The sequence below is a fragment of the Callithrix jacchus genome, chromosome 4 (assembly GCF_049354715.1).
Source record: "Callithrix jacchus isolate 240 chromosome 4, calJac240_pri, whole genome shotgun sequence".
NCBI classification, from domain to species: Eukaryota; Metazoa; Chordata; class Mammalia; order Primates; family Cebidae; genus Callithrix; species Callithrix jacchus.
Genome location: NC_133505.1, coordinates 113,258,692 through 113,274,345, shown reverse-complemented (window position 1 = coordinate 113,274,345; position 15,654 = coordinate 113,258,692). Strand labels below are relative to the sequence as shown.

The 15,654-nt window shown below is 46.4% G+C and overlaps 1 protein-coding gene across 1 annotated transcript; it reads right to left on the bottom strand.

Moving 5' to 3' along the window:
• Window positions 1-3,816: 3,816 nt before the first annotated feature.
• LOC100390238 (large ribosomal subunit protein uL30) lies at window positions 3,817-4,673 on the bottom strand. Its single transcript, XM_003732717.6, has one exon. It carries the CDS (start codon window positions 4,653-4,655, stop codon window positions 3,909-3,911), a length of 747 nt encoding a protein of 248 aa, XP_003732765.1. The 5' UTR covers window positions 4,656-4,673; the 3' UTR covers window positions 3,817-3,908.
• Window positions 4,674-15,654: the final 10,981 nt, after the last annotated feature.

The window sequence follows — 15,654 nt, the reverse complement described above, 5'->3', positions numbered from 1 at the left end:
TATTCATCCACTCCCATTTCACTTAACAAGTCCTTTCCTTCAGCACCTCATGGGGAAAAAAAAAAGTCTTTTACCCTCTAGTCTCCCTCCCAGTCCTAGCAGACACTTACTCATCATTCACAGCCCTTTTCCCACCAACCCTCAAGAATCCTCTTTTTATTTTTATTTTTATTTGAGATGGGGGTGGTCTCACTATGGCATCCAGGCTGGTCTCAAACTCCTGGGCTCAAGCGTACCCCCTTGACCTCAGAAAGTGCTAGGTTTACTGGCGTGGCGCACTGCACTCAGCCTCAGAATCCTCAACACAGCCCTCCAGGAAGCCGCTATTTACATATCTGAGCCAGCACACAAGTCGGACAGCCATCTCAGTTCAACGGACAGCTGTTTGCTTTACCCTGTATTTTACCATTTTCTGGGTAAGTATTTCAAATAAAATCAATAGCCCTGAAAATCAAGATGTTTTTATTTACTTTCCAAATATTATATTCTTCCTTTTAGATTACTTTCTCTGATTTATATGATTTGCATATAAATTATGATAAAGATAGTGAAAGGCACTATATGGTATGTTGACTTTTAAAATGGCAGAATCTGCCAGGCGCAGTGGCTCACGCCTGTAATCTCAGTACTTTGGGAGGCCTAGGTGGGTGGATTACCTGAGGTCAGGAGTTCAAAACCAGCCTGACCAACATGGTGAAACCCTGTCTCTACTAAAAATACAAAAATTAGCCAGGCGTGGTGGCGTGTGCCAATCTCAGCTACTTGGGAGGCTTAGGCAGGAGAATCACTTGAAACCTGGGAGGCAGAAGTTGCAGTGAGCCAAGATCATGCCATTGCACTCCAGCCTGGGTGACAGAGCGAGACTCTGTCTCAAAAATAAATAAATAAGTTAAATGGCAGAATCCCTTATGTCATACAAGCCTGCTAGTCCAAAGGTATTTATATTTTATGTAAGTTTGTCCTAACAGCCATCAACAAAAATTGAATGTCCATTAGCATGGAAAAATCCCTTTGAAATGTCTTTGCAAAATACTTTGTATGGGCCAGCGCGTTGGCTCATGCCTGTATAGTCCTAGCACTTTGGGAGGCCAAGGCCAGCAGATCACGAGGTCAGGAGATCAAGACCACCTTGGCCAACATGGTGAAACCCCATCTCTACTAAAAAAAATTAGCCAGCCTGGTGGCACACACCCATAGTCCCATCCCAGCTACTCAGGAGGCTGACACAGGAGAATTGCTTGAACCCGGGAGGCAGAAGTTGCAGTGAGCCAAGACCATGGCACTGTACTTTTTATGTACCTTTGTGATCATTAGTTCCTATTCAAGAAAGGTTAAGATGTATTGTTTTTCCCTATTTAAGAAAGCTTTAAATTTTTTTTTATCTAATCAATTTTAACACTGGGGTTGGTTGGGAATTTTTTTCAGATTCTCGTCTCTTTTTTCAGATATATATGAAAGTGAGATGAAGAAATGGACAAGAGCAGGTCATAGCGAGATCAAGTTTTTTGTTTTGTTTTTTTTTGTAAGCCATTAAACATCTATATTTTTTCTTCCTAGTGTCCTACCTCCCAACTTGTGATGATCAGAGGCTGGTATGACAGATTACCTTAATTTGTATCTAGCTGTTGCTAAGTGATCACCATGGTATCAAGACACTCAGGCAAATATAGATGGCTAAAAACAAATGTGTGGGAAGAAAAAAATTGTCCCTAGTCCTCTCACCTCTACTGTCATCGGGATGAGTAGCAGCATTAAATCTGTGTCATAGTTGCTTCACAGCTATAGCAAAACTAAACAAAGGCTTGAAAACCCAATTATTGCATCCTATAAAAATATAATGATGTCTGCCGATTTTATATTTGTCATTTACAAAAGTCATCACCAGCCTTTGTGCCTATACCTTGTAATGATTAAACAGCCTGCATAGCAACATTTACTGAATTTCTGCCCTCTAGCAATATAAACACCGGCAAAAATACTGTTCTATTAATGATAATTTTTATGTTCATGCGGTCAAAATGAATGCCATCTTTTTGTCCTAACTCAATAAAGTTCTTCAAATAGTTTTCAACATTTCAAATTCCAGTATGTGATTTCAGCAAAATGACATAGTATGAGCTTTCTCTTTTGAAAGTGGTATAAATATAAACCGCACTTTCCAATTTTATATCTTTTTTTTTTTTTAATTGCAGAAAAGTGATTTATTTGGGCAGAGAAAGAAAAATATGAGAGAGAACACTTCCACGAAGACTGTGGAAGGGAACCCAAAGATGGAAATCCCGGAGAGGAAAGCAGCTTCCACACTGAGTGGAAGAGGATCCCAGAGGGGGAAATCCCCCAGTTTTATATCTTAGTCCTGTGACTTCCTTTGCCTCTCCACACATACCCAGCGAGAAATTATTTAATCCAGGGAACTGCTCAATTTCTTTTTATTTTGTTTTTTTCAGATGGAGTCTCACTCTGTTGACCAGGCTGGCATGTAGTGGTGTGATCTCAGCTCACTGCAACCTCTGCCTCCCAGGTTCAAGCAGTTCTCCTGCCTCTGCCTCCCAAGTAGCTGGGACTATAGGCGCATGCTAGCACACCCAGCTAATTTTTGTATTTTTACTAGAGATGGAGTTTCACCATGTTGGCCAGAATGGTCTTGATCTACTTGTAAGATTTGAATGAGGCAACTGAGGCCAGTTATTGAAATAAAGAAATTTAATGGCTCCTGGGCGAGGTTCTATGCTCCGGGGAAAGGGGGCCAGAGAAGTTGCGCTGACTTCCTGGGGCGTGGGGTTTTTATGGCTATGAGGAAGGAGCAACAGCTGCATGCTCTGATTGGCTCCAGGAGAGCGGGATTGGGATGGGGCGGGCCACTATTGGTTGGCGGGTTATTGGGCGGGTTTTCCGGTGCGAGAGCTGGCCAGGGTTGCATCAGCCGGAGCCTTCCAGGGGAGCCATGCAGCAGAGCTAGGTGCCAAGTGCAGAGCCTGGTACCGGGTGCAGAGTCAGGTGCTGAATGCAGAGGGGGGTGTGTCCAGTCTCCCGGTGAGGCAACCAGCCTTACATTCCGACCGTTTTGATGATATAGGACGCCGCTTCTTTCTGGTTGCTTCCTGCTGAATAGGGGCAGAGTGAGGGAGAAGGGTCAGTTGGCTGGTGCCTCGGTTGGGAGTGGACATAGGGGTGAAGTAGTATCTGGTTTATGACCACCCTGGAAATTTCTCTCATGCGGGCCTGTAAAAACCTGGGGAAAAAGGGGCTAGCATTAACAAGACAAACTATGATGATGGGAGTGGTAACAGGGGTTAGCCAGGTTAGCATGGGGGATTGCCACCAGTTAAGAGGCGAGACTGATGCATTCTGCTTCTTGCGGAGGTCCTCTTGGAGGCGATAGAGAGTGTTGACATTTTCTTCTACAAGACCTGTTTCATTGTAATAGCATCACTGCTCCTGAACAAACAGACAGGTACCTCCCTTTTCTGCTGTCAGCGGGTCAAGGGCCTGTCAGTTCTAGAGCGTTAACCTGTGCCAGTGACATGATTTGTCGCAAGAGGGAGGCCAGGGTGGTGGCCAACGCTTTGATAGCCACGCGAAGCTTGTCCTTTAGTTGAGTGGCTGAGGTGACGCTGTAGCCTAGGGCGCCGCTACCCAGCCCGGCTGCCACCAGAGAGGATGCTAGAGAGAGACCAACGACCATTGGGAGGAAGACTGCTCGTCTGTCTTGGTGATTGGGGAGGGTGGAAGGAGGGATAGAAGTTCGGCCTGTCTGTATACCTCTAACTGCGGGACCAAGGTGGCAGGCACACAAGGGAAGGGGAAGGAGGCATTAATAACTTTTTTTTTTTTTTTTTTACATTTCAATTGAGAGCAGATACTGTTTATTAACTGACCAGCTTAGAAAAATAATCATGGAAGACACCTTAGTTCATTCTTCTAATAAGCCTGTTGATCTGATCCTCCCTGTTGCCTGCATCTCCACCTTCTACAAAATGGGTGGTCTTTTTCTTCATTCCGCCCCGTGGGGAAGATAATTTAAAGGGCCACAGGAAGTTATTTGCTTCTTTGAAGCGTTTTCCAACAGTATAGATCTCATGAATCAGATCCTCCATGCAGATGATGCCATATTTTCCAAGAGATCGAGCAATCAGAGCGTTATCTGTCAAAGCAATTCGCTTCTTTTTGATCTTGCCATAACCACGTTTGTAGATTAGTTCATTTACTGACTTCAGATTTGGGTACCCCCATGCAATATATGGCTCTACAATCCTCAGCATGTTAATTGAAGCCTTGTTGAGCTTCACAAAGGTTCCATTGAAGATTTGACGAAGGCGAAGAAGCTGCAACACCTTTCGGACCTTTGGGCTCACACCATTGATACCTCTGATCCTGATGACAAATGCCAGTTTGGGTTCTGCAGGTACATAGAAGTTGCCAGCTTTCCTTGCCATCCTCGCCATTCGAATTTCAGTTCTGTACATCTGCCTATATTCCTTGTGATAATGCTTCGCTTTTTCATAGATAAGCTTCCGCCTTGCCTTTCGAAGCATCTTTTGGGCAAACTTCTTTCTCAAGCGCTTGATCTTCAGCTCTGCGAAATTCCTTCGCTTTTTCTTAAGGGTTTCCGGCACAGCAGGAACCTTCTTCTTCTTCTCTTCTACACCCTCCATGGTTCCAGCCGGAAAAAAGAGCGCATTAATAACTTTAGTTAAGGTTCCATTACACCAGAAATATCCTGGTGGCGCGTAGAGGGAGGATTTTACCTTTACTATGGTGTTACAGCTGGGACTGGAGCTGCTGGCTGTCTCATAGCAGAGAAAGAAATCTCGAGGGTGTACTTGGCTAAGTACTGGAGAAGGAGACTGGGTTGAAGGGGGCAGGAGCCAAGGTTGGCTGCCAAGGCTTGTCTAAAAATGTGAGGGCTGTCTCGGAACCCCTGAGGCAGGATCATCCAGGTAAGCTCTTGTGACAGATTGGTGTCAGGATCAGTCCAGGTGAAGGCAAAGAGAAAGTAGGACTCAGGGTGAAGGGGAATGGTAAAGAAGGCGTCCTTGAGGTCAAGAACTGTAAAATGAGAGGTAATGGCAGAATGTTTGATAATAGGATATATGGGTTGGGGACTACAGGGTGGAGGGGTACCACTGCCTCATTAATAAGGCGCAGGTCCTGCGGTAGCCGCCAGACAGCTTTCGGACCAGCAAGATAGGAGTGTTACAAGGGGAACTGGTGGGAATAAGTAGTTCCTGGGCTAGCAGGCGGCTGATGATAGGCTTCAGGACTTGATGGTGGGCCTTCAAGATGGGGAACTGAGGACATGAAGGAAAGTGGGTAGGATTTTTGAGAAGTATCTTAACTGGGGGGTGATGTTTGGCCACTACAGGCTTGGAGGTATCCCATACCAGGGGATTAACAACTTCAGGAGGGATAGGGGGTTGGGGCAAGGAGTTAAGACAGGGCGTGGCATCGGTTAGGAGTGGCAGTAGGAGGTGGGCAGATGATGGGCTTGAGTGTGGGGGTCCAGTGAGTTGGAGAGTGGCCCCCATAGTCTGGAGAATGTCTCATCCTAAAAGGGGGACTGGGCATGAGGGTATAAATAAAAAAGAGTGGGAAAAGGGGCATCCCTCGAGGACACAGGCTAAAGGATGGGTTTGATTAGGAGAGTAAGGCTTTCCGTCAATTCCCATGACTGAAACCTGGGAAGGCATGCTAGGTCCTGAGTAGGAAGGCAATACAGAATAGGTAGCCCCATGTCCACTAAGAAGGAAACGGACTTACCCGCTACCTGCAGCATTACCCTGGGCTCGGCAAGGGTGATGGGAGTCTTCGAATCCGGGCTGTGTCAGTCATCCAGAAGGCCGAGAATTTCAAGCGATGGGATTGCTTCCTGCAGACCGGCCTGCCCTCCACACAGAGTGCAGGGGGTGGGCCTGTAGTCTGGGACGGGCAATTACTATGCCAATGTCCAAGCTGGTTGCAGTCCAGGCAGGGCTTGGTAGGTGGTCGGGGGCATGGGCACTGACATGTCCAGTGTCCCTCCTGACTGCACTTGAAACAGGGCCAGGCAGAACGCCTCCAGAGTTCTTGGCAGGTTTTGATGGACCCCCTCCACCAGGCGCCTGGTGGGCTGCCGGCCTTAGGGCTGCCACAAGAGCTTGGGTTTGGAGGCTTACCTTTTGCTGTAGATGGGCCTGGTGGGTGGCCTCAGCCTTTTCCTCTCGGCCATTAAAAACTTTAAATGCCATGTTTACCAGGTCTCATATGGGAGTTTCGGGGCCCTCCTCAGCCTTTTTAAGTTTCTCTTTTTTTTTTTTTTTTTTTTTGAGACGGAGTTTCGCTCTTGTTACCCAGGCTGGAGTGCAATGGCGCGATCTCGGCTCACCGCAACCTCCGCTTCCTGGGTTCAGGTAATTCTTCTGCCTCAGCCTCCTGAGTAGCTGGGATTACAGGCACGCGCCACCATGCCCAGCTAATTTTTTTTGTATTTTTAGTAAAGACAGGGTTTCACCATGTTGACCAGGATGGTCTCAATCTCTTGACCTCGTGATCCACCCACCTCGGCCTCCCAAAGTGCTGGGATTACAGGTATGAGCCACTGCGCCCGGCCCTAAGTTTCTTTCTAATGTCAGCCTCTGACTGAGATTAAATAGGTAGCTAGGACTATAGCCCCCGGTAAAGAGGCCGAGTTTGAAGGATCATAGCATTAGATAATCAGTGGAGGAAGGTGGCAGTGTTTTCAGTAGGACCATGAGTTATTTCCCTTATCATAATTAACTACCTTTTGGGCTGCGCTTTGCGTGCCCGCTAGGAGGCACTGTAGCATTTGGTCTCGGCAGTGGCGGCCATCTTGACCAGTTTGATAATTTCAATTAGGGTCGGTCTTGGGGACTGCTGCCTCACCTACTGGCATTTGATTATCAGTGTGCACCCGGGTCGCCATAAGGATGTGATCATGCTCATCTGGAGTGAGGGTGGAGGACAGAATTACATAGGTATCATGCCAGGTGAGGTCGTAAGCCTGGGTGAGGTAGTGGAATTTTTGGTGTAAGCAGTAGGATTGGTGGAAAATGACCCTAGGCATTTCTCAATGGTTGATAGATCAGAGAGGGAGAAGGGAACATGTGCTCGGACAATGTCTTCCGCTCCAGCAACCTCGCGAAGGGGGCAAAGGAGGGAGGTTTCATCGTGAGGAGCATGGCGTGAGTGTGAGCACGGACAGGAAAGGCTAGGTTGGAACCAGGAGGAGCTGGAGGGGGGAGGGGAAGCTGAGGTTCCACATACCGCGGAGGATTTGTGGGTAGGACTTAATTGGCGTACTGTTGAGGGGCGGTATAGAAGAAGACAGAGGATGACCATTTTACGAGAAAGACATGAGAAGACAGAAACAGAAATGGGAAGGGAAACAGGAAACAGCCGCCATCTTGAGAGTGAGAAGATAGGAGCAGAAACAGGAAATGGCCGCCATCTTAAAAGAGAGAGAGAGAGAGCCCTGGGCAGTGGCTCAAGCCTGTAATCCCAGCACTTTGGGAGTCTGAGGCGGGTGGATCACGAGGTCAAGAGATCAAGACCATCTGGTCAACATGGTGAAACCCCATCTCTACTAAAAATACAAAAAAAAAAAAAAAAAAAAAAAAATTAGCTGGGCATGGTGGTGCGTTCCTGTAACCCCAGCTACTTAGGAGGCTGAGGCAGGAGAATTGCCTGAACCCAGGAGGCGGAGGTAGCGGTGAGCCGAGATTGCGCCATTGCACTCCAGCCTGGGTAACAAGAGCGAAACTCCGTCTCAAAAAAAAAAAAGAGAGAGTGAGAAGATAGGAGCAGAAACAGGTAATGGCCATCATCTTAATAGAGAGAGAAGATAGGAGCAGAAACAGGAGCCGAGAATACAGCCGAATCTGGATTTGCTGCTCAGAATTCACTCACCACTACGGAGTATTCAGGAACGGAAACTGGTGTTCTGGTTCTCCTTCTGAGTACGAGGGTAACAGAGAAAGACCAGAGTGGAAGGACATCTCCTTGGCACTTTGGCTTTCAGAACGGACAGGGGAAGCTCCTGGACATCTCCGTGGAACTTCCAACCCGGAGTGAGGAGGGGCCCTCCTGGCACAGCGTGACTATGAACAGGAGTGCTCCTGGGAGTAGGCGGGGGTGAGGTTCTGAGCAGCAGATTTAGGCAGCATCAGATATTTTACCCGATGTCTTACTGTGTGGCGGCCAGTGACGCCACGGAGGTTGACGGGTTCCTGGTTCGGCTTCTGGGTGAGGAGCCAGCCCTTCCCAAAAAGGGAAAGAAAGAGGGCTAGGCTCCTCCCAGGTTTCAGCACCAAATGTAAGGTTTGAATGAGGCAACTGAGGTTCGAATGAGGCAACTGAGGTTCGAATGAGGCAACTGAGGCCAGTTATTGAAATAAAGAAATTTAATCGGCTCCTGGGCGAGGTTCTATGGTCCGGGGGGAAAAGGGGCCAGAGAAGTCGCGCTGACTTCCTGGGGCATGGGGTTTTTATGGCTATGAGGAACAAGCAACAGCTGGGTGCTTTGATTGGCTCCAGGGGAGCGGGATTGGAACAGGGTGGGCTGCTATTGGTTGGCGGATTGTTGGGCGGGTTTTCCAGCGCAGAGGCGGCCAGGGTTGCATCAGCGGAGCCTTCCAGGGGAGCCATGAGGCAGAGCTAGGTGCCAAGTGCAGAGCCTGGCCTGGTGCCGGGTGCAGTCATGTGCTGAATGCAGAGGTGGGTGTGTCCAGACTCCCAGCGAGGCAACCGGCCTTACACTACTGACCTTGTGATCTGCCCACCTCAGCCTCCCAAAGTTTAATTTTTTTTAAAAGTGATCACCAACACCATCAACATATGTTTATAGATTAAATGTATCACTTGTTTACCCAAATCGAAGCAGAAATATCTGTTTTTAGAAAGCTTTTTCATAAATCTTTCTATATGATTGGATTCTTAAGCAGGCTGTGATTAGGAAATAAACCACTTTCCCTTTTAGCTAGTTCTAATGAAAGCTTTCCAAATTAAAAACTGTGTTTGAACACTTCTTCCATTCATAGCATGTGCTCATCAAAAAGTGCTTTCCGCTTCTGGTATGTCAGCTGTACTATATATAACCTAGTTAACAAAGCCAACTAAGGCAGTAAAAGGTGTGTATTTCATATGCAAATTCCTCTCAGTAATTTCTACTTACATATAGTTGCTTGCTCTATTGTGATCAACATCAGCGTTATAAAACTGAGGATGGGAAGGAGAAAATAATACTAAAATTATATTTTTGTATTCTTTAGTGGCTTTTATGGAATATGTTAGAAAGATAAAGAGTACAATATGAAAGTACCCCTGGTTTATAATGGACGTGTTCACAAAATGACTGATGACCTGTTACAGTAGCTTTGAGAGGAAAAAAAATCACTGTGTGACAGAGGCTTTATTTTGTCTCCAAATTTATGTTTCCTTAACAGTCCTCTTTGCTTCTTCTTACCAGATTGTGATTCCACTGACTTAGAAACCATTAATAGAAAAATAAGTAAGAAACCAGGATAAGTTCACACCTTCTTTTCATTGACGTTTATTAAGTGTTACTATCCGCATAGCACTGCCTTGGATGCCAACATGAACCATAGAACGAGATTATTTGAGTCTTTCCCACTATACTGTGGGCTTCTTGGGATCGGATTCTCTTTGAAAACAGTGGAAGATAATGGAATAAACAGATTTGGGTTCAAATCCTAGCTTCTTGGCTGGACATGGTGGCTCACACCTGTAATCCCAGCACTTTGGGCGGTCAAGACAGGTCAATTGCTTGAGGCCAAGAGTTGGAGACCAGGCTGGCCAACTTGATGAAACCCCATCTCTACAAAAAATACAAAAATTAGCTGGGTTCGGTAGCAGGCACCTGTAATCCCAGCTACTTGAGAGGTTGAGGCAGGAGAATCGCTTGAATCGGGGAGCCAGAGGTTGCAGTGAGCCAACATCGTGCCACTGCACCTCCAGCCTGAGTGACAGAAACTCCGTCTCAAAAAAAAATTTTTTTTTTAGTTAAAAAAAAGTAGTATTTATTTTGTTTTTGAGATCGAGTTTCACTCTAGTTGCCCAGGCTGGACTGCAGTGGTGCAATCTCACCTCACTGCAACCTCTGCCTCCCAGGTTCAAACAATTCTCCTTCCTCAACCTACCAAGTAGCTGGGATTACAGGCGTCTCCACCACACCTGGCTAATTGTGTGTGTGTATTTTTAGTAAAGATGGGTTTCACCAAGGCCGGGCACGGTGGCTCAAGCCTGTACTCCCAGCACTTTGGGAGGCCGAGGCGGGTGGATCACGAGGTCAAGAGATCGAGACCATCCTGGTCAACATGGTGAAACCCTGCCTCTACTAAAAATACAAAAAATTAGCTGGGCATGGTGGCGCGTGCCTGTAATCCCAGCTGCTCAGGAGGCTGAGGCAGGAGAATTGCCTGAACCCAGGAGGCGGAGGTTGCGGTGAGCCGAGATCGCGCCATTGCACTCCAGCCTGGGTAACAAGAGCGAAACTCCGTCTCAAAAAAAAAAGATGGGTTTCACCATGTTGGCCAGGCAGGTCTCTAATGCCTGGCCTTAAAGAAAAAAAAAAAAAAAAGAGCAAGATTTGAAGGGCAACTAGTAAGTGTAAAGCTTACCATCTGGAAAATTTCGAGGTTGGGCCAGATGCAGCGTCTCACACCTGGAATCCCAGCACTTTGGGAGGCCAAGGCAGGAGGATTGCTTGAGCCCAGGAGTTTGAGACCAGCCTTTAAGCCAAAGCGAGACCCCACCTCTGTTTTAAGACCAAAAAAAAAAAAAAAAAAGAGGTTAGATTAGAATAGTATCTGCATAATGTAATCTATGAACCACTTGTATTAGAATAAGAGCTGTAGCCAGACCTACTGAACCAGCATCTCTGAAGGTGAGGTCCAGGAATCTATGTTTTTCAGAAGCTTTCAGGTAATTCTCACACACACACCCTGTTTTAGATCCACTGGGGTAAATGATAGATTTCTGAGGTTCCATTGACATCTAATTCCTAGTGTGGGATGGACATGGTGGCTCATGCATGTAGTCCCAACACTTTGGGAGGCTGAGGCAGCCGGATCACTTGAGGTCAGGAATTCGAGACCAGCCTGGCCAACATGGTAAAACCCCAGCCCTACCAAAAATACAAAAAACTAGCCGGGAGTGGTGGCGCATGTCTGTAGTTCTGGGTTCAAGTGATTCTCCTGCTTCAGCCTCATGAATCACTTGAACCTGGAAGGCAAAGTTTACAGTGAGCTGAGATCATGCCACTGCACTACAACTTGGATGACAGCTCAAGACTCCATCTCAAAAAATAAAAAAAGAGTAATTCCTGGTGTGATGCAGCAGACACATACGAACTTTGAAGTTAAGAGGTTCCAGGCATACTGGAATGGTTAACATTTAAGCAGCCAACAACAATAAAAAACAACAATCCAATGAAAAGGAGAAAGGGGAAAAGAAAAACCTGTAGTGTTATAGATTGGACGTGGTGTGTCCCTACCAAAACTCATGTTAAAATTTGATTCCCAGCTGGGCGCAGTGGCTCACACCTGTAATCCCGGCACTTTAGGAGGTCGAGGCGGGTGGATTGAGTTTAAGACCAGCCTGGCCAACATAGTGAAACCCTGTCTACTAAAAATAAAAAAAAAATAGCCGGGCATGGTGGCAGGCAGGTGCCTGTAATCTCAGCTACTTAGAAGGCTGAGGCAGGAGAATTGCTTGATCCCAGGAGGCGGAGATTGCAGTGAGCCGAGATCGTGCCATTGGGCTCCAGCCTGGGCAACAAGAGTGAAATTGCTTCTCAAAAAAAAAAAAAAAAGAGAGAAATGTGATTCCCAATATGGCAGTGTTGGGAGGTGGGGCTTAGTGGGAGGTGTTTGGGTCATGGGGGTGGATCTCTCATGAATAGATTAATGTTCCAGGAGCGCGTTCTCACTCCTGGAGCATTAATCTATTGCAGGGAATCACATTGCAGGAATGAATTAGTTTTCCAGAGAGTGGGTTGTTAAAGAGTCCAAATTCCTTGGTTTCTCTCCGTTGCTTTCTCTCTTGACTGGTGATCTCTATGCACACTCCCATTCCCCTTCCTCTTTCCACCGTGAGTGGAAGCAGCCTGAGGCCTTTACCAGATGCAGCTACCCAATCTTGAACCTTCCAGCTACCAGAATCCTGAGCCAAATAAACCTCTTGATAAATTACCCTGCCTTATTCTGTTACAGCAACACAAAACAGTCCAAGACCTGTAGTAAATGAAAAATATAGAATAAAAAGGCAGAAATATGTATTTATAATGAATTGTAATAAATAAAAATTAATTAAAAAACAGACTCTTAAATTGTATTGAGCAGATCTAATAATATTATCTCAAAGAGAAATTTAAATCAAAAAGGCCAGGTCCTGTGGCTCATGCCTGTAATCCCAGCACTTTGGGAGGCCAAAGCAGGTAGAACACTTGAGCCCAGGAATTCAAGACTAGCCTGGGCAACATGCAAAACTTCGTCTCTACAAAAGAATGCAAAAATTAGCCGGGTGTGGTGGTGCCTGCCTGTAGTTCCAGCTACTTGGGAGGCTGGGGTGGAAGGATTGCTTGAGCCTGGGAGGCTGAGTTTGCAGTGAGCTGAGATTGCACCACTGCACTCCAGCCTGGGCAACAGAGTGAGACCCTGTCTCAGTCAATCAGTCAATACAAAGAAAAACTGATCTGGCCTGGTCGATTACAACCGTAATTCCAATTTATCAATTTCTTTCTTTCTTTTTTTTTTTTGAGACAGAGTCTTGCTCTGTCACCAGGTTGCAGTGTAGTGGTGCAATCTCAGCTCACTGCAGTCTCCACCTCCCGGGTTCAAGCAATTCTCCTGCCTCAGCCTGCCGAGTAGCTGGGACTCTCGAGAGGTCAAGCGCAGGCCACCACACCCAGCTAATTTTTGTATTTTTAGTAAAGACGGGGTTTCACTGTGTTGGCCAGGATGGTTTCGATCTCTTGACCTCATGAGCCACCCACCTTGGCCTCCCAAAGTGCTGGGATTACAGGCGTGAGCCACCATGCCTGGCCAAATTTATCGATTTCTGAAAGGTATTTGTTAAAATCTTTTAACCTGATTTATCTATTTCTTCCTGTAGTTTTTTCAGTTACTTCTTGCTCTATCATTTGCTCTATCATTCAGCAGCATGTAACACCCTTCTTTTCCTCTTATATGTTTTTAGCCTTATATTCAATATTGTCAAATATGAAGATTCTTTCTCGATTCTTTTTTGTTTTTTTTTTTTTTTTTTTTGAGACAGGGTCTAGCTCTGTTGCCCAGGCTGGGGTGCAGTGGCACAATCTCAGCTCACCACAACCTCCACCTCCAGGTTCAAGAGATTCTCCTGCCTCAGTAACCTGAATAGCCAGGATTACAGGCATGTGGCACCACTCATGGCTAATTTTTGTATTTTTAGTAGAAAGAGGATTTTGCCATATTGGTCAGTCTGGTCTCAAACTCCTGGCCTCATGTGATCCATCTGTCAGCCTCCCAATGTACTGGGATTACAGGTGTGCACCACTGCACCTGGCATCTTCCTCCTTGCTTTTGGGTCACTTTTTTTGCAATGAAGTCTTGCTCTGGTGGCGTGCACCTGCAGTTCCAGCTACTTAGGAGGCTGAGGCAGGAGAATTGCTTGAACCCAGGAGGTGGAGGTTGCAGTGAGCCAAGATCATGCCACTGCATTACAGCCTGGGTGACAGAGTGAGACTCTGTCTCAAAAAAAAAAAGAAAGAAACTTTGTGAGAGGGAAGCCATCTAAAATGTTCAGTGAACCATTCAAGGAGTAGCCAGAGAGTGGTGTGTGTGTGACATACAGTACCTGTCTTAGGCAGGTGAATGGAGCAGGGATGACAGCAAGAGGGAGAGTGTGTCCATGTGATCTATGAGCACAGTCATCACTGCAAAGATCACTAATAATGGCAACACATACAGTGTTTATGATGTAAAGCACTATTCTCAGTGCAAGAACAGTGCACAGTAGTGCAAGACAGGCACAGTTCTTCATCCTGTATTGTTAATTTTCAGAGGAATGAAAATCAAAATAAGATTTATTTGAAACTGAAGATAATTCCTACTCACCAAGCCATCTCCTACCCGAAAAACATACACAGGGTGATATTGACAGAAAGCAAATAATAAATCACTTTCAAGGGTCCAAAAACTATTTTACCAAAGGAAAATTTCAGCAACTCCTTCCACTGTGTTTCTTGGGATGGAGTCTCACTCTGTCACCAGGCTAGAGTGCAATGATGCAATCTTGGCTAACTACAACCTCCGTCTCCCTGATTCCAGCAATTCTCCTGCCTCAGCCTCCTGAGTAGCTGCAACTACAGGTGCACGCCACCAGCATGTACCTGTACATACCACCATGTGGTATATACACGCACATACCACAGTGTGCTGGCTAATTTTTTTTTTTTTTTTTTGTAGAGACAGAGTTTCACCATGTTGGCCAGGCTGGTCTTGAACTCCTGACCTCAAGTGATCCACCCACCTTGGCCTCCCAAAGTGCTCGGGTTGCAGGTTTGAGCCACCATGCCCAGCCCGGTTCACTTTCTTATAGTACATTTTTCCACTTTTTTCTTTTCCTTTTTTTTTTGTTTTCTGTTTTGTCCAGGCAGTGGTGTGATCAAGGCTCACTGCAGCCTCAGCCTTTGAGGCTCAAGCAATCCTCCCACCTCAGCCTCCTGATAGCTGGAACTACAAGCACACACCACTACACTGGCTAATTTTTGTAAGTTTATGTAGAGACAGGGTTTTGCCATGTTAGCCAGGCTGGTCTCAAATTCCTGGGCTAAAGTAATCTTCTCACCTCAGCCTCCCAAAGTGCTAGGATTACACGTGTGAGCCACCATGCCTGGCCTTCATTTTTTCTTTGTCTCTTTGTCTCTCTTGGGTTTTTTGAGACACAGTATCACTGTGTCTCAGGCTAAAGTGCAGTGGCATGATCATAGCTCACTACAGCCTTGACCTGCTGGGCTCAAGCAACCCTCCCACCTCAGCCTCCTGAGTAGCTGGGACTACAGGCACACATTCCCATGCCCAGCTAACTTGTGTAATTTTTGTAAAGATGGGGTCTCACTTTATTTCCCAGGCAGGTCTTGAACTTGTGGCCTTGGGTGGTCCTTTAGCCTCAGCCTCCCAACGTGCTGGTATTACAGGTGTGAGCCACCATTCCCAGCCTGAAAATTTCAGTAATAAATAAACTCAGCCAGGCACGGTGGCTCACACCTGTAATACCAGCACATTGGGAGGCTGAGCAGGGTGGATGATTTGGGGTCAGGAGTTTGAGACTAGCCTGACAAACACAGTGAAACCCCACCTCTACTAAAAATACCAAAAAAAATTAGCCAGGCGGTAGTGGTGCATGCCTGTAATCCCAGCTACTTGGGTGGCTGAGGCAGGAGAATCACTTGAGCCTGGGAGGCAGAGGTTGCAATGAACCAAGATTGTGCCATTGCACTGCAGTCTGGGCGACAGAGTAAGAAGACCTTGTCTCAATAAATAAATAAATTAAGCTGTGAGGGGTGTGTGTGTATTTATTGGTTTTCTTATTTTTAAGATGGGGTTTCACCATGTTGGTCAGGCTGGTCTTGAACTCCCAACCTCAGGTGATCCGCCC

Coding starts and splice junctions, on each gene's coding strand:
- LOC100390238 (XM_003732717.6), bottom strand. CDS start 4,655: ATGGAGGGTGTAGAAGAGAAGAAGAAGAAGGTTCCTGCTGTGCCGGAA.